At 38.6% G+C, this 21,128-nt stretch overlaps 1 protein-coding gene across 1 annotated transcript in view; it reads right to left on the reverse strand.

The window, feature by feature from the left end:
* Nucleotides 1–18,871, reverse strand: part of LOC111321790 (citron Rho-interacting kinase) — a 30,451-nt gene extending 11,580 nt beyond the window's left edge. The window contains exons 1-25 of the mRNA XM_022924759.2: nucleotides 18,564–18,871; nucleotides 18,079–18,170; nucleotides 17,503–17,586; nucleotides 16,386–16,630; nucleotides 16,009–16,102; nucleotides 14,505–14,705; nucleotides 11,053–11,206; nucleotides 10,300–10,507; nucleotides 9,386–9,644; nucleotides 8,457–8,584; nucleotides 8,184–8,292; nucleotides 7,779–7,832; nucleotides 7,025–7,132; nucleotides 6,669–6,758; nucleotides 6,450–6,491; nucleotides 5,581–5,688; nucleotides 4,909–5,001; nucleotides 4,338–4,454; nucleotides 3,123–3,232; nucleotides 2,301–2,400; nucleotides 2,168–2,221; nucleotides 1,685–1,738; nucleotides 1,309–1,377; nucleotides 1,033–1,071; nucleotides 719–772 (exon numbers count right to left, since the gene is read on the reverse strand). Of these exons, the coding sequence (XP_022780494.2) occupies nucleotides 719–772; nucleotides 1,033–1,071; nucleotides 1,309–1,377; nucleotides 1,685–1,738; nucleotides 2,168–2,221; nucleotides 2,301–2,400; nucleotides 3,123–3,232; nucleotides 4,338–4,454; nucleotides 4,909–5,001; nucleotides 5,581–5,688; nucleotides 6,450–6,491; nucleotides 6,669–6,758; nucleotides 7,025–7,132; nucleotides 7,779–7,832; nucleotides 8,184–8,292; nucleotides 8,457–8,584; nucleotides 9,386–9,644; nucleotides 10,300–10,507; nucleotides 11,053–11,206; nucleotides 14,505–14,705; nucleotides 16,009–16,102; nucleotides 16,386–16,630; nucleotides 17,503–17,586; nucleotides 18,079–18,170; nucleotides 18,564–18,750 (2,853 nt within the window). The 5' untranslated portion in view covers nucleotides 18,751–18,871. The remainder of the gene's footprint in view (nucleotides 1–718; nucleotides 773–1,032; nucleotides 1,072–1,308; nucleotides 1,378–1,684; nucleotides 1,739–2,167; nucleotides 2,222–2,300; nucleotides 2,401–3,122; nucleotides 3,233–4,337; nucleotides 4,455–4,908; nucleotides 5,002–5,580; nucleotides 5,689–6,449; nucleotides 6,492–6,668; nucleotides 6,759–7,024; nucleotides 7,133–7,778; nucleotides 7,833–8,183; nucleotides 8,293–8,456; nucleotides 8,585–9,385; nucleotides 9,645–10,299; nucleotides 10,508–11,052; nucleotides 11,207–14,504; nucleotides 14,706–16,008; nucleotides 16,103–16,385; nucleotides 16,631–17,502; nucleotides 17,587–18,078; nucleotides 18,171–18,563) is intronic.
* Between the last annotated feature and the right edge of the window lie 2,257 nt (nucleotides 18,872–21,128).

Genomic DNA, 21,128 nt, shown 5'->3' on the forward strand with positions numbered 1-21,128 from the left:
TCAGACAAAAGCAGTTCCTTAATGGTTCAAGTGCCACAGACATAATTAGATAAATTGAAGTGTAGAAGGTAACTGTGGATAATAATTATTAAAAACTGGATCATTGGATAATACAATTCAAGACTTTTCATTGGCTTAGCCATTATGGTATATCAGCCATTAGTATATGCTAAAATAGTGGATAGCGTTGAAGGCGCGCTCTGATTGGCTAGTCAAACTCCGAATATCCGTTGCTATTTACCTCCGAGTAACTCGGGAAAAAATGGCGCCCCGGTTTGCATTCGTGACAAGCGAAGAAATCACTCAAATTAACGACGGTGGTGTATATTATCTCACTGCTTTAGTACATACTAAAACAACTATTCACCTCAGTGTCGGTGGTTAGCGGTGGATATTAACCTCACCGCTTCGCGGCTCGGTAAATATCCATCACTAACCACCTCCACTTCGGTGAATAGTTGTTAAATATACCATAATCTACAAATATGGTAAGCGCACGCGTCAGCTTAAAATTAAAAGGGAGCTAAAAAATTGAATAAAATTGAATAATTTAATTTAACGTTTTTAATAAAACAATTATTCCACGAGTGCGCGTTTGTTGGATATGAGATGATTATAGCCAACTCGGCGCTACACGACTCGTTGGCTATCTATCATCTCATATCCAACGCGCACTCGTGGAATAATTGTTAAATACATAATGAATGGAAAGACTTACCTCTGATCGATTCTCTTGCATGGTTCTTGTAATCTTATCCTGCCTGGCCGAGGCCTAGATGAAAGTAGAAAGTGATGTGATTAGCATTTCCTCATGGTAGACTCTTTTGACTCGTCGTATAGACATTTTACACTGTATTATCACACCTCTCGTTTCAGCAACTTAATAGTGGCTCTGAGAAACGGTTGCACTCGACTTGAAGAGGGGAGGGGAGGCGCAACAACATCTCCAATCTGGATATTTACATTTTCATGAAAATGACTTCTCGGGGATAAAAATCTTACTTTGCTGTACGAAAAAGAAAAAGGATTTACCTTAAGCTCCAACTCAAATTCTCTGGTATCAATCTCATTCTGAAAAGAGAACCAAGAGGCTGAGTACCGGTGAATATTAAATAAAGAGCACAAAAATCATGTTCAGGTTAATGGGGGGAATATTTGCTCTCTGACCCTACAAACACGGTCTTTGAGCCGACTCTGGCGATCACCCCATGTTTTAGATATGTTCTTGTTTCAACAGGCCAAAATAAAGAGAGCAACAAGTGAGCGTTATTGAGAAATATACGTGAAAAAATGGCCGACTGTATGTACCTCTAGTTTGAGAATGGTTTCCTCCAATGCCTTCTTCGTCGATCTCAATTCAGAACGTTCTGTAGAAATCTGTGTGAAGAAAAAGGCCATTAAATATATCAAAATCAAATAAATCGAACGAGGCGAGGCTTGAATTTAATGATAATGACAATGTAAAAAGGACTAACTTGGTCAAAATTTCAGGACATGTCAGCAAGCGCCATCATACAGCTCGCGGAGCCAAAGACCCAAGTGATTTAGAGGAGTGCACACGAGATGGGAGCCGTTCACGCGCCAATGTTCTTATCAAGCAAGAGCCAAGAGGCAGCTTCGCTTAAGAAACCTACAATCAATTCCTACCAGCCCTTTGACTCAATGAGATCCACCAACCACCTACCTCATTCAATTGCTTCTCGAGTTCTTGCACCCTTCGATCCATGTCTTTTGCAAGCTAACGGTTTAAATCACAAGAAAAAAATCTTTTGTGACTGTCATTTCCATTCCGTATAAAATCCTTTCTCCCGCTCCCCCCCACTACAACTCTTGGCGGCTAAACTCAGCTCAACATCGAACTGCTCTAACAATAGTAAAGAGTTATGTCGGTGTGACACTTGAAGCGCGTATTTTTTCCAATATTAAACTTATCCTCTCTAACCTGATTATATCAAAGAAAAAAAAGAAGTCTGGACAGAGATTGTTAACAAGAACTCAACGATGAAGGTAATCTTCTGTCCTGTATTGAAATTTTTACTATTGCGCAAGCCTGTGGGCTCGTTCAGTAGTGGTTGTGCTGACACTTGGTGTGTTTGCACTAGGCAAACCATTCTGCATAAGACGTGAAAAGCCGGGAGTTTCGTGATCAAACTTCTCTTTTTCTTACCTTTCTCGAGTTCTGTTCTGAATCTTCAAGCTGCTTCACGAGTGAGGAATTTTTCTGAAAACCAGTCGCAAGAAAAACAGTTTCAGCGATGCACAAAAAAGATAAACTTGCAATAAGCATCACTCGCCGGTACCTGCTGTTGAATTTTTAGGTCACTCTCTAGCCCGGCCAACTTTCTCGTCATCACCTCTTTCTCTTCGCATAACTTTTCCAATTCTGCTTCATTAATTGCTCTAAAGGGGGAAATGGCAGAAGTTACATAAAACGACCCGATTCTATAATAAAACCATGCAATGTGCCACAGTCAAGACGTTGTTGTCTATTGGGGCGTAAGAAGGATTTAGAATAAAAGTTAGGTTAGAAGGACCCACACAAGCGTCACACTGGCATTTGGGAAGCATGTCATTACTTGTTACTATTTCCTTTTGCCCCATAAGACCACACCTAACTACCCCTCCCCCAGCTCAATTGATTTCAACACGAAAACAATATCGATTTTAAAAGCTAATAGTTCGGTTTCGTTTTGATGAACACAGCGTGTTTAGAAACCACTACGGTATATGAGTTAAGGGATTCGCTCTGAGAGGAGTTGAAAGACCAGTCAACAAAGTTAATGACCACAAGTTAAACGGATTCTTCTGGTTAGCGATTATTGTCACAAGTTGCAACTTCGTTGCAGCTCACATTCAGGAGTTCTTGAGCATTTAGGTGGCAGCCGTTCCTTGGCATTTCCGAACGTTTTCGAAGCGGACCTTTTCCAGCGTTCCTCTAACACCAATCCTCCCTCTTTTCCTCCCACTGCTGTAATCAGTGTTGGCAGGTACTTCTGGATTTTGTCAGCCATAGGAGCAGTATACCATCAGGGAGCTAGCTAACTTCAAAGGAAACACCTACATATACCGAGAACTCATCTTTTATTCAAGCGAGGAGGCGATTGCACAAAGTCTCTACTTACAATTTTCCATTGTTGTCATAATCGGCTTCTGAGCTTCTTCTGCTGTAGTCAACGTTCTTTTCGAGCATTTCCTCTAATATCCGGCACTTTTCCGTCAAGGTGTCGATTTTCTTGAGATAACATAAAATCATACACAAATTAGTTAGCAACTCCCTTTTGCAGTAGAAAAGAGAAAAATAGAGCAAACATTGTACCGCAATAAGCCCTGTCATTTGCTCTAATCGTCTCTCAACCGTGAGAAAAGTATAAAAATAGTGTTCCTTTACTTCGTACCACACCTGTAGAAGCCTGTAAACCGGGCCCCACCCTTTTTTGTGTTTTTCAGGCAAACATATAGACCACTTTCATAAATGGCTGCCGGATTAATATTCTTTTGTTTAAATTTAAATTAGCCCTTCTGGCCTCGTTCTCCAGTACAAAATTGAAAAGAATACATTATCTCAAGCGAGGCCAGGAGGGCTAATTTAAATTTAAGGGTATATGACACGAAATTTTTTTTTTCGTTGATAGCTAGTTCCATGTGTATAATAAACGGTTTGAGAGTTTAAAATGAATGAAACAAATTTTTTGGTCGATTTTTAGCGCCCGAAACACGCAAAATTTTTTAATTATAGACTAGTGAGCAGCACTTCTGCGAACAGTAGTTGTAAAACTTGTTGTATTTTCCTACGCGTTTCGTCTAACTGTCGTAGACTTCTTCAGGGAGTTTTACAAGTGTGACTAAACGCCTGTATTTATAAGCCAAAGTTACAGGGGCCGATGACCGTAAAGGCTTGGCCGGACTTACGAACAGGAACAGGCGAAGTTGTGAAAAATTTGTGAAAAATTTAACACGTGTAAGGCAAGGTGAGAAAAATATTTTGGGGGCCGCGGTTTTAGCCTTTACGGTCATCGGCCCCTGTAACTTTGGCTTATAAATACAGGCGTTTAGTCACTTGTAAAACTCCCTGAAGAAGTCTAAGACAGTTAGACGAAACGCGTAGGAAAATACAAGAAGTTTACAACTACTGTTCGCAGAAGTGCTGCTCACTAGTCTATGATTAAAAAAAGAATATTAATCCGGCAGCCATTCTTGAAAGTGGTCTTGGGAAGGGACTAGGCAAGGACGAGAGGCGAAGCTCCTTCTCCCCGTTCGCTCAAAGACAATACCTGTTCTTCAGATTATGTGTTGCTGTATTTGAGGAGGCTACAGGAAAACAAAGAGGCTTCACTGACCTGATCTCGTGAAGCCATTAGCTTTTTCGTTTCCTCCAGCTCACTCTCAAGTCGACAGTTGGTATTTTCCATCTTTCTCTTGTATCGTGATAATATATCAAGTTCTTTCTCCATTTCCTGGTTATATTGGAAAGGTTAGTTTTGGTTTGGATAGTATTGACAGTGGGAGATGCGCTTATCCAATGTTAAGCGCTAGACTCTAAATCGAAGGGTCTGGGACCGAGACCTGGCTGGCTCATTGGGTTGTGTTCTCGGGCAAGACCCTTTAACTCCCAATGTCTCTCTCTCCACCCAGTAATATCATTGGGTTCCCGGAAACTTTCAGGAAATCTTCATAAATTGCTGAAGGGTAATTTGCAATGGCCCAGCATCCGTTGTAGGAGGAGTAGCAATCTAAATGCTCATAGTTGCTGCATGCTAATGAAAGCACCATATGATCCAGCGGAAAAGGGTGAGTAGGCTCATAACACTTACACTAACCACGACACTTACCAACAATACAACCAAACAATTCGGGCGAGTTTTTGGGAACCCGCCACACAAATTACAATACAGATTAAAGTAAAGTTACTTGTAGTCTTCTCTCCTGAGCCTGGCTGTTTGCAGCTTCCTTTTCAAGCTTCTTCTGTGATCTTTGGCTTTGAAACAATTGATCCTCTAAGTCCTGCAGGAGTGAGAAAATAAACTCATCGCACACAACTCCTTTTTTCACCATTAGGAAATAAACATACCAACAATCAAAAGTGAACTTCGAAAGTACACGAAAATGTCTTTGAGACATTAATACTAAAGAATGCCAGGTGTTGATTTTACCAAAATATTATTTGAACACTCTCAATTCACCTAACTAGGGTTTCAATGACTATGGAGTGAGCAACTTAGCGTGACTTGATGAAAAGCAACTGATGTCGATCTCCCGATATAAGCCTACTAACAAGGCTGGCCCGTTTAACCTAAAAAAAGTGGAGTTAAGTTCATAAAGGAATGTTCATTTTGGAGCAGAGCGAGCTGAGTTTCCAGTCTGTTCCAGTCTGCTTCATCCTTCAAGTTTTGTCCCGATTATTGGGAAGTTGAAGAATTAAGGGAAACCTTCAACCCGATTTCCGAGATCTCAGTCACTGGTTTTGGCCAGCGCGAATGAACAAATCGAAATTGTGAAAATCAAGCCAGCTTAGTTGACCGGGTTTACTCCATTTCTCTGGAAGATTCCAATCAGGCGGGCTATTGACCAGTCTCCACTTACCATGATCTTACTTTGAAGCTTACGTACTTCAGCCGATTTTTCTCTAAACCGCTCTCGCACACTGTTATCGTCTCCTCCTGTCCGCTTGATTTGAGCATCTCTGCACAACTACGAAAAAATAAATTACTTAATTGTTTATCCGATTGTCCATGCGCTCAAGATGGCAACGGTCACAACGTTAGAGTTATTCGGTTTCAATCATTCCGTACACCACTGCGCGGTGAAGGAGAAACGAAAACACAAGTTTGGGAAGAAGAATTTAGTCTCGTATTGATTGGGAAGAAAACAGACACTTTCAAAAACGCTCTATTGTGACGAGGGCTTGGTATTGCTATACTAGCTAGTTAGCTGTACTAAATGGTAATTTTCTCTTCTATCTCTCTACCATGTTGCGTTAAACGCTATGTTGTGGGGATCGAGGGCTTGGTATTGCTACGAACTAACAACCTAACTAACTAATCGTACTGAATGGTAGTTTTCTCTTCTATCTCTTTACCACGATGCGTTTAAATATCTCCTCTGCTAACTCTTCTTTGTACTTTAGTCCTATAACTGCACTGTCTGATCTCCTTGTTGGCGTAAAAGGCTGAGAGTAACAAATAAACAAGTAAAATAGTTTAATGAAGAAGTTAAAAAATGCTGAATAAGTGAGAGAAAAAGACACCTCAGCTGTAAGAGATTCACGGATTCAACGCTTTCGAAGCAAACCTTTCAGTCAAGAGCCCGCATGGACGATGTTCACCGAACAGCACTTTTCGCGGGTAGAGAAAATGATCAAACGACTAATATTAAAACCTTAAGGGCACTTACTGAAGCATGTATACCGACAGCCACAAAGATGTGATGTCGGGGAAAAGAATAACACTTACCTTCCCTTGCACTTCTGCGGAGTCCGATGGCTTGCTTGACTTCTACAAAAGTTGAATTGCGCCAAAATTAGAGTTAACTGCTTGTGTTAATGTAAAAGAACGCCATGCAAAGAAAACCAGTTTTACGTTGTGATAACTTTAAGAAACCTTAAAGAAAAGGAATATCGTGATCATAAATACGAGTTACCACGATGAAAGCATTTCTAGTTTATTACAAACCTTCAGCTTTTCGAGTTCTGTTTGTAGTTCGTCTTTATTCTTCCGCACGTTTTCTAACAATTCAGTCGCCTCCTGGTTTGACTGTAGAGACTGAAAAAGAACACTTCCGCAATCAGATTCATGTGTTGCATATCTTCCTTGTTTCACTACAAGGATCAATTTTGAAATTCCAGTCCTTTTTTTTTATTGGCTCACTTTTTTCAGAGCTCTAGAGAGCAGGCGACTCGCGCATGAGAAAACTGACACTGACAGTTCGCGCGTGACTATGTGTTCGCACGAGCCGGTGTACATCACTTGCGCTCAGTTCAACGCCCCTTTACTCACGCTAAGAAAATTGTTATAAGTGCATGGCTTACCTTTGTTAACTTCTGTTGCAGTTCCGCGATTCTTTGGTTGCTGTCCTTAGTAACTTTGTCCAGTTTCTCTTGCCATACCATCATGCTCCTCTTTGCTTCTTCATTCATCTTGAAATAGAGAATTGGTATGAACTAACATCATAAGAACATGGTGTAGGGTATTTGTGTCTAACGTGCAAAAGGGGTTGGTGAAGGCGATTAGCACTGATGGAGAATCAAAATGAAAACTTAGTTTTTATTTTGCACGTAAAAACGCGTGCGTAACTGTCTGTGGGGTTTTATCTTACTACTTGGCAAGAGAGACCAAACGTGACCCATAAAATCGTTTACAACGCTTAAAAAAAGGTCTTACAAACCAAATGCACAACTGCACTTGTGCCTCTAACAACGGCCGACGGATAAACAGACCTAACCCCTCCCTTAGTATTCACCGCAGACACATTGTACGGTTATTTTTATTTATCCTATCCTGACTCAGTTAAGGTGGTAACATTGAAGAGACTTGGTGGCCGGTTAAGTTTCTGATTATAACGCAACGTTCACCGAACAAGTAAACAGAGTTAATTTTACTGCTTCTGTTGACCTTTAGATATGGAATGACATCATACGTGGAAGCAATATTTCACCAACGGTCGGCGAAAATCTAGACGCTCAGAAAACTGGAGGGAAAACAAACTGCTTCTGAAGTGAGTCTAAGTTGTTTTGACACAGAGAGTAACTCAGTGTGCACAGAATAATAAGAAGGCGACGTTACCTTTGTCATTCTGGCTTGATGGTCGTTGATTCGGTTCTTGCTGACTTCAAGAAGCTGTTAAGCAAACAGATTCAATGATTCATGTTTTGAATGCTGACGTTTCACATCATTCACGATCTTTTTAAAATAAGGGATATCGAACATTTTGCGATACTACTGAAACGTGACGTTCTCTAAACAGTATGTTACACGCAAGGTTAACTACATCAAAGTACAGCAACGGTAAAATATCAAATTGGAAAAAAAATACATCATTTCGGACAAGAAGCTGGTGGCCAACCTGGGGGATTATCGTTGGTGTACAACCGGCTACAGTTCACTAAGGAGAGAATTTATTTATTCCTATTGATCTTGTGTACTGAAGAGTTTCTTCTAAAAAAAACACTATTTTTACTATCCCTTTACCTTTTCCTGTGATTTCAGCTCCTCCTCCAGTCGTTGGGCGCGTCTACTGGCTATAAAACGATCGTTTTCCAACTGGGCTACAATCTGTTGAAGGTCCTCGAGATTCTCTCTGCGTATTGAATTCAAACCAGAACATAACGGCACGTGTTTTTGTTGAAGATCAAGCATTTTGTTCAAGATTTTCCGGCTCTCTAAATTAATTCACCATTTGTCCAACACTTCTAAATGGGTATTTATCCATTTAGTGTTCTTTCTTTTACAATTAAAGCTAACCTGCTTTCCTGGTCCCTCAAATCATTGGCTTTTTGGCTGTCTTCTTTCAGTTCCGATAGCAGTTTAAGAGTAGCAGAGTCAGACTTGTTTCGTTCAGCTCTTTCCAGATCAAGACGTCTCTGTAGGTCCTGTTATGGCCAAACGTAATGATGATAGAAAGCACACGAAATCAGACAGAATCGGCTACATTTAAAGGTTACAATTTGTGAATTCAAACGGTGGCATAATAGGGATATTTATGTAGCAAAAAGGGTACGAGACACTAACAAGTAAATCATGAGACCACAGTATGAAGACATTGCACTCCTTAATGGGGTCTACAAGTGGGTCGCACAAGTTCATATATAAAATCCCCCAAAAATGGACTAGAATTATACAGGGCTCGACACTAACTTTTTAACTTACAAGCCAAGTGGCTAGTGACACCTTAGATGTTACGACAATTTCAGTTTGTTTACTAGCCAAACTGGCCAGTGGAAATCGAAAACCAGTCGCCAAAACTGAATTTCTACTACTCTGTGGCTAGTTGGCTACCGTTAGTATCGAGCCCTGACGGAGTCATTTGATGGAGGCCGTATAAGAAACGGTTCTTTCAGAGCCATCACAACTGCTCTTTTCAGAGCCACCAGATCTAAAAAAGTCAATGACCAGTAATTAATGTCCATGTCTTGTCTTCTTGTGTTTTTAGCTATAAGTTCTGCTACAACTGTAATCTTAAGATTTAGTTGCGCAAAAAATACTTGGCTGTAAGACGCACCCCAACTTACTGAACTTCTATGGAATTTAAAGTAACTCCGTAAATCTTGAAGCTAAGCTAAATTTAAAAATTACATTTCTAACAAATCTAAGACTTGATACTGAGAAGCGATAACTGTTAGAACCTGTTGATACCGTTTAAACAAATGTAACTACTCTTCTGTAGTCCTTACCTTGACTTGTGTATCATAGAGAACCTTTTCCTTTTCAAGCAGATCTCTTTCATACTCAGCGTTCCTCAGCGCTTTTTCTTTCTGTTCTAACGCAGTTTGAACTTCTTCCAAGCTCTTTTTCATAGAGACACTTTCTCCTTTCAAAGTATGACATGACTGTAGCGCATCCTTCAGTTCTTTAGCTTTGATAGTCAGTTTTCGTTCCAGACGACTCGGGGGCATGCCAGATGACATGGGTGAGTTAGGAAGGCTTCCGGCTCTGTATGTAAAAAGGAAACAGATTTACGTAGGTGTATGTGGGAAAAAAAACAAACTAAGATCATTAGATAAAAATACGCGTACATATACTTTTGATTGCAATTACAGTTATGTAATTGAAAAACGCGAGAAAGTAACGTTTAAACTGAAAAGTTGGATCGCGCCAAAAGATAATTGTATGGCAAAATCTATGTTGCTTTTCCTCACCGCACAAACTGCTAACTGATCACTGTTATGCACTCACACTTAAATCGCGACAAAATCAACGACTTTGCAACAGACTTGAACCAGCAGTCGTTAGTCAAGTCTTGCAGAAACTACGGAATCAAACGCGGCGTTGACCGATTCTGACACACAAGACATGGGTGGGAGGAATTTTTCTTCAGCTCACGTTGGTTTTTTTTCCTCTTCTTTTTAATACTTTCATTTTTGACTGTTAAATTTTCACCTTCTTTGCATCTCGAACACCGGTTTGGTTCGAATTTCTAGCTTTGTCGAGAAAGTAAGGTACACGTAATATTGTGCGCCGCAGGAAAAAACAGTTTGAGGAAGGAACGGATCGGAAGCAAGGTGCAAAATGAAATACAAAAAGGCAATTCCGGCTGCATGAATATTCATACTCTTTTAATTGATCTTCAAAAGCAGGCTTTACTTACTTCCTAGGAGAGAAAGGAACACTGTTGGCTAGATTTCTTGAGAAAGTGAAGCCGACAAATGGAAGATCTTTGCCTGTGAATCCCTTGCTGTCGTTTGTTAAGTTATATTTTTCCAAGTGTGCAATGACATCAGGGCTCTCAGGTTCAAATTCATCAAAATGTGACGTGTCTGCTGCACCATCCAGGTTTGGGACGTACGGTGGCACGGCTACAGTACATAGTTTAAACTGTATGAACACTAGTCATATTGGCATGGACCATTTTATAGAATGGGTTTAAGAGAAAGACAATTAAATTTTTTAGCTCTGTCCTCCCATTTTGTAGGTTTGTTTGTTTTTTGGTTCCACTGTAAGTAACTAATTTTGCCTTGAAAAATACAGAATATCAAAATTTTTTAGTCCTGCGACTGGAGAGGTACATAATGAGTCCAGGATAGGAAGGATAGCAGGACACTCTGGGCCTTGTTTTACTCGACAGTCCGACACAGACCACTGCATGGCCTGATTTTACTTGAGTGGCCCCTTTTTATTTGTGTGTGTATGCATTTTATTTTTCTTGATCTAAACTCCTACCTCCTCTCTCTCAGAAATACTTTGGTAAAGTATGAAATGTCAAAATGCACCTGTCACTTTCTCAAACTCCAGAATGGATTAAGATACAGTGTAAGACCCACTACAAAAGCTACTGTTGAATTTCTGCAAAGTTTTATCCACAAGTATCCAAAAGTATACCGTAGATCAAAGTTTGACTTACTCTCTTGTAAACTGTTCCACTCAATGCCACTAAAGAACTCGTGACAAAGAAGTCCTTCATAAGCCATTCTTGATTTGCAATCAGTGCACAATTTTAGAATCAAATCCCTTGTATTTTTGCTGACTTGGGCATCCTTAGAAAACTGCAGGGATGTCTAGAAAAACAGCAAATTGAGAAACCCAAAGGTTGGTTGAATATAGTTTGTAGCTAAGCAAACAAATATAAGTACAAAATAAATGGTTTGAAATAATTTAATAAAAATAATAATAGTAATAATAATAGTAATAATAATAATAATAATAATAAATCTACTACAGTAGGGCTGGAAACATATCTGAGAAACACTGATGACATTCTGCTCCAACTAGTTCTTCAACATGAGACCAAAAAGAAGCTTTACTCCATCCTAAAAGAGGCAGAGAAATTTAAAAGAGAATTTGGGGTACCAAACCTCAAGAGGGAAGCAAATGAATGAATTGCTAAGTTTGGTAGGAAAGTAAAACAGAAGGTAAAGCAGCAGGCCCAAGATATAGAAATGAAGCAATGGAGAAAAAAAGAACTGCATGGAAGACACCCCAAAAGATTAAGGGAAACAGATGTTGATGATTATAAATTTAAACCAATCAGCGGCTCAGAAGTACGGGACTGAAAGCTGAGACAGAGGGACTGATAATTGCAGCCCAGGACCAAAGCCTCCCTACCAAGTCCTATTTTGAAAGGATTGTTCAAGACGGTAGCAGTCCACTAAGCAGAATATGCCACAAGCACGACGAAACGGTAGATCACATCATATCTGGCTGCCAGGAACTCGCAAAAAGTGATTATCTAGAGAGGCACAATAAGGCAGCTGCATATATTCATTGGAAGGCGTGCCAGCATTACAATGTTGAAGTCCCAGACAGGTGGTAGGAACATAAACCCGAGACAGTTACCGAAAACGAATAGGTCACAATTCTCTGGGATATGCAGATGCATACTGATAGGGAACTGTCAGCGAATAAGCTTGATATAGTGATGAAGGACCATGCCAACCGATGTGGCAAACTTATTGATGTACCGGTACCATCCGACAGAAACACCTCAACGAAAGTCATGGAGAAGCTTTCAAAATACAAAGATCTTGAGATTCAAATCGCAAGAATGTGGGGAATGAGAACAGAGACTGTGCTGATTATTGTTGGTGCGCTAGGACTTATTAGAGAGGGAATGGAACAGAACTTAGGAAAGATCCCTGCAGCCAGTAACATTAATGAGCTGCAAAAGATTATCCTCCTAGGAAAGGCGCACATACTGAGGTTTCTGTCTATCAAATAAAAGAGTCCCCTGGCACCTCAGGACCAAGGATTATTGAGACTGAAAGAAGCAAATAATAGCACTGTAAACTATAATAATAGTAATAATAATAATAATAATAATAATAATAATAATTTGTAATAATGATAACAGTTTTTTTTATTATAAAGAACTTTATTACAATCCAGATCCTATTATAATAATATCAACAAGCACAAAGGTAACATTGAATTGTTATTGTAGTTGCTAAAATCTATTTACAATGGAATCTATAATTTTATATTTTTTACATAATGTCAATAACAATGATATTAGTAATTAGTATAATTTCAGAACTGAGCAAAGAGTTTGCAGGAATCTGATTGGTTGAGCAGTTCCTTATATGACGCTATATAAACCACTCCACGTGGTTTATATAAAATGTTAAAATAAAATGTTAATAAATGTTACCAAAATGTTATGATTTTAGAAATTTCTCTGTTGTTCAGCTCTGAAATTATACAAAACAACTATTCCCCCCAGGTTCGGTGAATACTGTAGAATAATCCCCTTGACTTCGTTTTAGGGATTATTCGACAATATTCACCTCACCTCGCCTTCGGTGAATATTGTTAATTATAATTATAATGATGATAATAATACCAATACTTCATAGTAAAAAACAATCTATACTTAAAAGAAAAAATGAAACAAAAAAAACCAAGAAATAAAATAACTTATTATGCAGTAACAGAGACCCTGCGTGTATGTTTACCTCTCAATGTCAACCTGTGGTGGATAAGGTACATGAACAATGCAATATAAAAAGGAACATAATATTTATTGAATGTCTATCAGGCGCCATATGGGACAATATTGTCAATGAATTTGTATTGGTTTTAACAAATATATTTGTACCATTACATAATATATTTATGCCTAATAAAATATACTTGTATCTATGCATGATATAATTAAAAATATATACCGCTATTGCCCAATAAAAATACATACGGCTAACACCCAATGAGAATGCGCCTGCTGATCAGCGGAGTTCATTGGGCTGATGGAGTGGGAGACCTGGGCCAGGGGTTAGCTACAAACAAAATGGCGGAGGGTAGTGGTCTGCAGGCGTTTTTTCTTGACTCGATTCCTTCGCTATTTCATCAAGCACAGAGATAATCTTAATGTTTGAGAGTATTTTGAGTGTAGGTTATTAACCGGCACTCAAAATAGGTGTCATCATCTAATAGGTGTAATCATTTAATAAATGATTACACCTACGTCATTAGATCAGTTATTCTACAATGCGAAGAACAGAGGGCTAGCGAAGGCTTGATTCAGCTGTAAGATTTGTTGCATGCAGGAGTCTCTCACCACTTCTTTTCAAAATAAATTAGGTCTTTGGGAATGTCAAATCTTGGCCTGCCTGGCCTCGAAGACTATTCCAGTGGACATGAAAATCCCACTTCCGAAGCCAAATTTCTTTGAGCATTGCATAGTTCTTGGAACTGACAATTTAAATCGTTGACTCCCGAGTGCAACGAATCTAACAGCTGAATCAAGCCTTCGCTAGCCCTCTGTTCTACACATTGTAGAATAATTGATCTAATGACGTAGGTGTAATCATTTCACCGGTGCTCGAAATACTCTAAAAGATTAAGATTATCATTGTGCCGGTGTCTCTGTGCTTGACGAAATAGTGAAGGAATCGAGTGAAGAAAAAAGCCTCCAGACCACTACCCTCCGCCATTTTGTTTGTAGCTAACCTCTGACCCAGGTCTCCCACTCCATCAGCCCAATGAACTTTGCTGATCAGCAGGTGCAATCTCATTGGGCGTTAGCCATGTATATTTTTATTGGGCAATAGCTGTATAAATTTTTATTGGGCATTAGCCGTATATATTTTTCTTGGGCGTTAGCCGTATATATATTTATTTTTTGAGCAATAGCTGTATATATCTTTATTGAGCAATAGCCGTATATATATTTTATTGGGCAATAGCCGTATATATTTTTAATTATATCATGCATAGATACAAGTATATTTTATTAGGCATAAATATATTATGTAATGGTACGAATATATTTGTTAAAAAACCAATACAAATTCATTGACAATATTGTCCCATATGGCACCTGATAAGTGTCCAATGTATCTATAATACATTGCCATGTACCTTGTAATTCATGATCTTGCTGTATGTTATCACCACTGAGTCAGCCTCAAATGGTGTCTGTCCACACAACATCTCAAAAGCAACGACACCAAGTGACCACCAATCACATTCCACTCCATATGGAACACCTGACCCATCCATACTGGTTAACACTTCAGGTGCAATGTACTCAGGAGTGCCGACTGGCATTTTACTGTGCACCTTTTTGCAAATACAATGTTTTTATGTTTTCAATCAAACAAGATAAAATTAATTACCAATTTAGCCAAAAGAGGGACCAATATTCTAGTGTGGCTGGGGGGATGTTTTTTGACAGAAATTAATTAAACATAATTATATCATTTACAGATAATTTATATTTACACACCACTGACCAAGCATGAGGTCAAGATGGCTGGATATCTTTCTTTTTGCATTTTAATAGTCCCAGACAAAGTCAAGGTAATTAATCAGCCAATATCCAACCATCTTGACCTGACAAGCTTGGTCAATAAAGGTTTATTATAAAGAAACAAGATTTTACTTATTACGAATCAAGAATAACTTGCTAGAGGGTTGTTTAATTTTTTCTTTGTTTTGACTGTCTTCGGCCACTTTTTGTGACTTTGTCGCTGACATTGTTCAAACACTACAAATTTTGTAAGTCAACATGGACTTTTCTTCTTGCATGGGATCAAAGTGGGCAGTCCCAAGCAGCCAAGATGGACTCATCTTGCCTGGTTATGTAGCCAATCAGAACACAGGATTTGCTCCATCTTGCTCACAAATGCTGCCATGTATATTTAATAAGTTGTAATATTCAATAACTATGACGGTCAAAACAACAATTGCATGGAGACAGTTAAAATTATTTCATTTTCAAAAATAAAAACTAGTCAACCTTCCAGAAAGGGCTTCCTTCATTGGACATTTCATACATATCAAACAATTTCTTTTCTTGCAAGGTTAATATAAAACTAGATACAACTTCATCTGCGTCCTAGAAAATCAGAAGTCTCAGTTGCAGAATTCAAAAATAAAACTGTTTAAAACCTATTGCCAGTAAATCCCTATCATTACATGTCACTGATGAAAAAAAGCAGTGCCTCTTCATTTGATAAATATATAGAGGATATTACATGAACACGCGGGGATATGAGTTTTATCTTCGAGTGCTGAAAGTATCTCTCACGAGTGAGCGCAGCGAACTCGTGAGATATACTTTCAGCAACAGAAGATAAAATTCGTATCCCCAAGCAGCCATGTAATCTCCTGTTTATTATATAGATACTGATGAAATTTCCACATAAAAGACAACTTTTTTTATTCATTTTTGAAATAGCAATTGGGTAATTATGTTAGTAACCATGACCACACCAATATCCTCGCACGTGAAAGATAAAAATAGTATCTTCACTGCGCGTGGTGAAGATATGATTTTTTAGTAAAAGGAGAAATCCTGGTATTTCATCAGTATCTATATAATAATTAACTTAATTAATAATTTTATTTATTTATTACATACCTTTTTGTCTGCAGAAAGTCTGGCTGATGAACCAAAATCTGCTAGTTTGATGTGTCCAGTTCGATCAATAAGGACATTGTCTGGCTTTATGTCCCTGGTAAACAAACATAAAGTAAGTTTGTGCACGATCCTCCGTAAGTTTAAACTGTGTCTTCTGTCATAAATATTGTTAACTTACACTCAGATTACTATTACTAACAGTTTCTATGAAACACTCTGCTTATACCAGGCTGTCAGATTTATAATATACAGGTATATCATGATACTATCCCCAAGTATACAGCCAATCAAACTGAAATCTGTAATTTGTGAACAAAGAGAAGTCTGAGAATTTTGGCTTTGAGAATTTCTATCACCAGCAATAAGAAGAATTTTACCTGTGCACATAACCTAGTACATGAAGACTGTGAATAGCCATAACCATCTCAGCAAGATAAAACCGTGCAACATCTTCCTCTAGTACATCGTCATGCTTGCTTAACAAAGACAAAAGGTCTCCACCAGGGTGATATTCCATCACAAGATACAGGTTATTGATATCTTGGAAAGCATACTGCAGTGATGTTATCCAAGGATTGTTGCATAATGCCATTATTTCTCTTTCTTCATCATAGAAGGCGACCTTTTGATAAAAGATCAGGGGTACAGAATAAGTTATAGAAAAGGAAAAGGGTTAGGTTAGGTAAAATATTTAGCAGCAATTTAAGATCACAGATTTTTAACATGAACAAAATAAGTAGAAAGTGAATCTTCAATAGCTCCAGAAGTACACATACGAGACTGTAAAGGCTACAAATAATAAACTGTGAATTATTTACCAAAGTGGGGGTAAATAGTGGTGAATATTTACCAAGTCTTGAAGTAGCAAGATAAATATCCACCACTTTCACTGACACTAAGGTGAATAATTGTTTTAGTAATACCATACAGATACTGAAAAATTAGTTTTTAATTCATTTACTATACTGAAAAGTGGTTGGAAATTAAACAATGGATGCACCATTTTGTCTTTTACTGCTGCTCTGAGGTGAACAGTACTTGCTATTTATTTCCAAATTAGCCCATCAGCTCACGTAAAAAGCATTATTCGCCAGTGTGGTAGAGTGTATATATATAATAATGATGTAATGCAGCTTACAAAGAAGCTGTTTTCTTGTGCTGTTCTCCTTGTACTTTTTAAATAATTTGATAATGATAAAATATTAATTATGATAAATTGGTGTCACAGCAGATGGCTGTATGATTTTAAATTTTGAACACTAAATTTTAGAATACAGCAATTGTAACTAAGGGCAAGAACTTCTACACTCAACACCAAGAGATGATTCCCACTCTATGAATATGCACATCAATAAAATAATTAAGAGGAAATTCCAAACATATTCTGTCAGGGGTGTTTTGGATAAAGTACATGTAGTTAAGCATCAAGGGCTGTTGAAGACATTTGTTGTCTGCTAGGTAATGCTAATACCAGTAGTTCATCTTTATACTCACACTTTCTTGAGCCAGCGTTTGACTCTTCTTCAATGTTTTCATGGCAAACACATCCCCACCTTGTTTGTCTTTGACAACTTGAACCTGTTTTAATTCACTTTAATTCTTAATTGTTGATATTTTTCTATCACTACATTGTAACACGCCGCTGGATCTTTGAGAAGCGTTGCGCTATATAAGCTATGAATTGTATTGTATTGTATTTTAAAGTTTGAAAAAAAAAAAAAAAACTAGCAGCATGTTTCATCCTATCAATAACTTTACAAAATAGCCTAATCCAATATTTTAATTCAAATATAAAATTAAAACAGTATCCAAGCAAATATACTGTTCATGTGCGTTTGAGATATCATTGGGCAGATATTGAACTATAAATAGAAATTTTTAAATTTTCGAAGGGTCCAAAACATTTATGGAATTTCGTACGGTTACTTCCCAAAAGCAAATTCAGCTTTCGTTGCAATTTTAACGTCTCATGGAAACCTTCAAACGTCGAAATAGATTTAATTTCCTCGAATTCACTTCTAACATCGAAATCGATCGGTTATTAAAACTAAATGTAATATTTAACCAAACCTGTCCAAAATGCCCTCTGCCAATGATATTCAAAACCTCGAAATCCTCTTTACTCAAGCAAATTTTTCGAAGATCATCAACCATAGGCTGGTCTAAGGAATAAAGGATAGGAGTGAAAGCTAAATGAAATGATATCATGGGCCTAAAACATTACCACTGGATAGTTATACGTACATGTAATTAGGAACATATTTGTAGATTCCCACAGATTATTCACACGCCAATTTTTTGACAAGAAAAAAACCATTATATCCTAGATAATGAAACCTTATGCATTAACACAACATCACGAAGCAGAAAATACTCTAGTAATCTCAGAGGGCTAGCTAAACACTCTTATAGAGACTTACAGACCAGGGACGACACCTATATGGGCATAAATGTCAAAGCAAAGCAACAAATCCTCACCATTCCAAACCAGAATTCTCGATTAGATATCCATGAGAAACACAACCGTGGAAAGGGATTTCTTGATTTACACTTACATTTCTTAACAAATCCAGAGATATTCTTGTCCTTGAGCATACACGCCGAGTTACATTCATCGAAGAGAAGGAGAAACGCATCCAAAAGTGCTTCGCGGGTGAAAGTTCCGCACGACTTTCGACCAACATTCTTTCCGGCAAAAATCTGGTTGAGTTTCGCACAACGAGTTGAAATTGAATCAGCCATTTCTTTACAAATATCAATCAGAACACCAGAAAAGTTAACTATTCAGTCCGAAGGAAAAAAAAACCGGCCGACAAATTTCAGGAAACAATAATTATTGAATCCCGTTGAAACTGACAAACTAAACCGTTTGCATGCCAGAATCTGCGCCGGCAAACATACCAGCGGAAATTCGCTAAGCGATTTCTGATTGGTGTAGAATGTCATTATGAGTGGTCTGATTGGTTGACTGTCAGAAGAGAGCGAACTTCGAAACGTTAGCGGGTTAGCAGGTTTGTTTACAAAAATGTGGTAAAACTTCGGGAAATTTTGAAGTTTGTCTAGTTGAACATAAAAGTTAATTATTCAGAAATCGGTTAGAAAACAAACAAATGGCGGCTTTTTGTCTGGAATTTTACTGGACCCATGGTCTTCCATCGCAAGCTAAAACAAATATTGGGGAAGAGTAGACAGCTATTTTTAGACTCCCAGAGTTATAGTGAAACGGTAGGATCTGGGTACGAGAATGCTCCCCTTTAGGAGTGAGGATTATTATGAATCATTAGAGACGTTTCACTGTATTTTGCTTTGGTTTTTAGCTGTTGTAAGCTTGCCTCTTTCATCTTCCTGAAAGTAGAAACGTTCAGAAAGAATAAGAATCTCCCGAACGAAAAGCTGCGTCAATCAGCTGGAAAAATCTCAAGTGGGAATGGCAGGGGCCGGGGCACCGCCTGAACACAAGAGCATCCCTCGGGTATCCCTTCGGCCTGGGTATCGCTATTCCACATGTCATTTATGAATACCTGCATTTCCGTTCTTAATTCATAATAATCCTCACTCCGAAAGGGGAGCGTTCTCGTACCCAGATCCTACCACACCAGCTGATAGCTGCCGATGCAACTATTACTTTGTAATTTTTGTAATTTTTAACCTGCTTTTAACTTGCTTTATCAAATTAATAGCTTTAGAGTTAAAATATAAGGAGTAAAGGAGTGTTTGCCAGCAAAATAGGAGGGTCCCCAATAGCTTTTTCGGGATCCGGGATGGGGCTAGTTTGATGGCTGGGATCTTGGATTTAAAAGGGGAACAAGACACGGAGTATTATTATGAACGAGACACGGTAATCTGCGATTTTGAGGGGTGGGATTCGGGAAATAATTACAGAAACGAACCGAGAACCGGGATGTCCGTTGACGAGAATTTATGACGAAATTGATCTACTAGATTCACTTCTCCCTTCAAACGCTTAAGTGAGACGCGATTTCCTAAAAACACTTGCATGGAAGGCCAAAAAAAGCTACTCAAAGATTGTTACAGGCCTGAATTTGTTATGACAGTCTTTTCTGCGCATGTGTCAGGGACACGGCCTTTGCCTTGCGCTGTTGTTTTCATTGCGACCCTTTGGTGATACATGGACGTTCTGAGCCGTGCCCTGTCCTGTAATGGTGACCTTTGATTTCTTGGTGACCGACCAATTTACCTCTATCAGAGAGAATTTCAGCCGGGTGAACAGGTAAGCCTCGAACGCTCTGACTCTGATGAGGAGCAGCAAGAACTTCTGAACAGCGGGCCACAACAACAACAACAACAACAATTGTCCTGCTAGGCATTTCCCCACCTCCTTGCCCTGTCGGCTGAAACTTATGCAGTAGTCTTTAGCCCTTCCCCCCCCCCCCCGCTCAAAAATTTGCTCAACTGGCCCCGAGGAGGTCGTTACCGTGACTAGCGGCGTACGTTATTCGTGCAAAACTTGAAAAATTCTAAAATGAACAATATCATTACTTTTGTAAAAAATAGAAAAGTAAAGTAAAAATAAAAATATCACCCATCGAAAAGGCCCTTCTTAGTTAAGATAATATACCAAGAAAAATATTTATGATCGGAATTTGGATTGGCCGGTATAATCCTTCGGCCCGACGGGATGGAGAGAAAATTTTGGTGAAGAGTGCGGGATTGAAGACGCTACTGGGGACCCTCAAATACTTCAGGCCCTTTGGCTAGCGTTGTCATATATTATAATAGGTTTATTCAATATCATCAGTTTTGGCAATACAAGTATTGAAAAACGACTGATTTACAAGCATACTCAATAATAGCAGATAATAAGTATGATGCACGATCCTCGCAGTAGAGAGCGCTATTTATGCAATAGCGAAAATCAGACCTGAAAAAAATCAGGCCTGTACGGGATTCGAACCACTGACCTCTGCGATACTAGTGCAGCGCTCTACCAATTGAGCTAACAGGCCAACTGGGAGCAGGCCGTTAAGTTGATTCGTAATAAACCCGTGATGATAAATCAGATACAATGAATATATGAAGTTCACATATTTTGAACTGCGGTATTAGATACGTATGATGCACGATCCTCGCAATAGAGAGCGCTATTTATGCAATAGCGA

Source organism: Stylophora pistillata, chromosome 13 (assembly GCF_964205215.1).
Source record: "Stylophora pistillata chromosome 13, jaStyPist1.2, whole genome shotgun sequence".
Lineage (NCBI taxonomy): Eukaryota > Metazoa > Cnidaria > Anthozoa > Scleractinia > Pocilloporidae > Stylophora > Stylophora pistillata.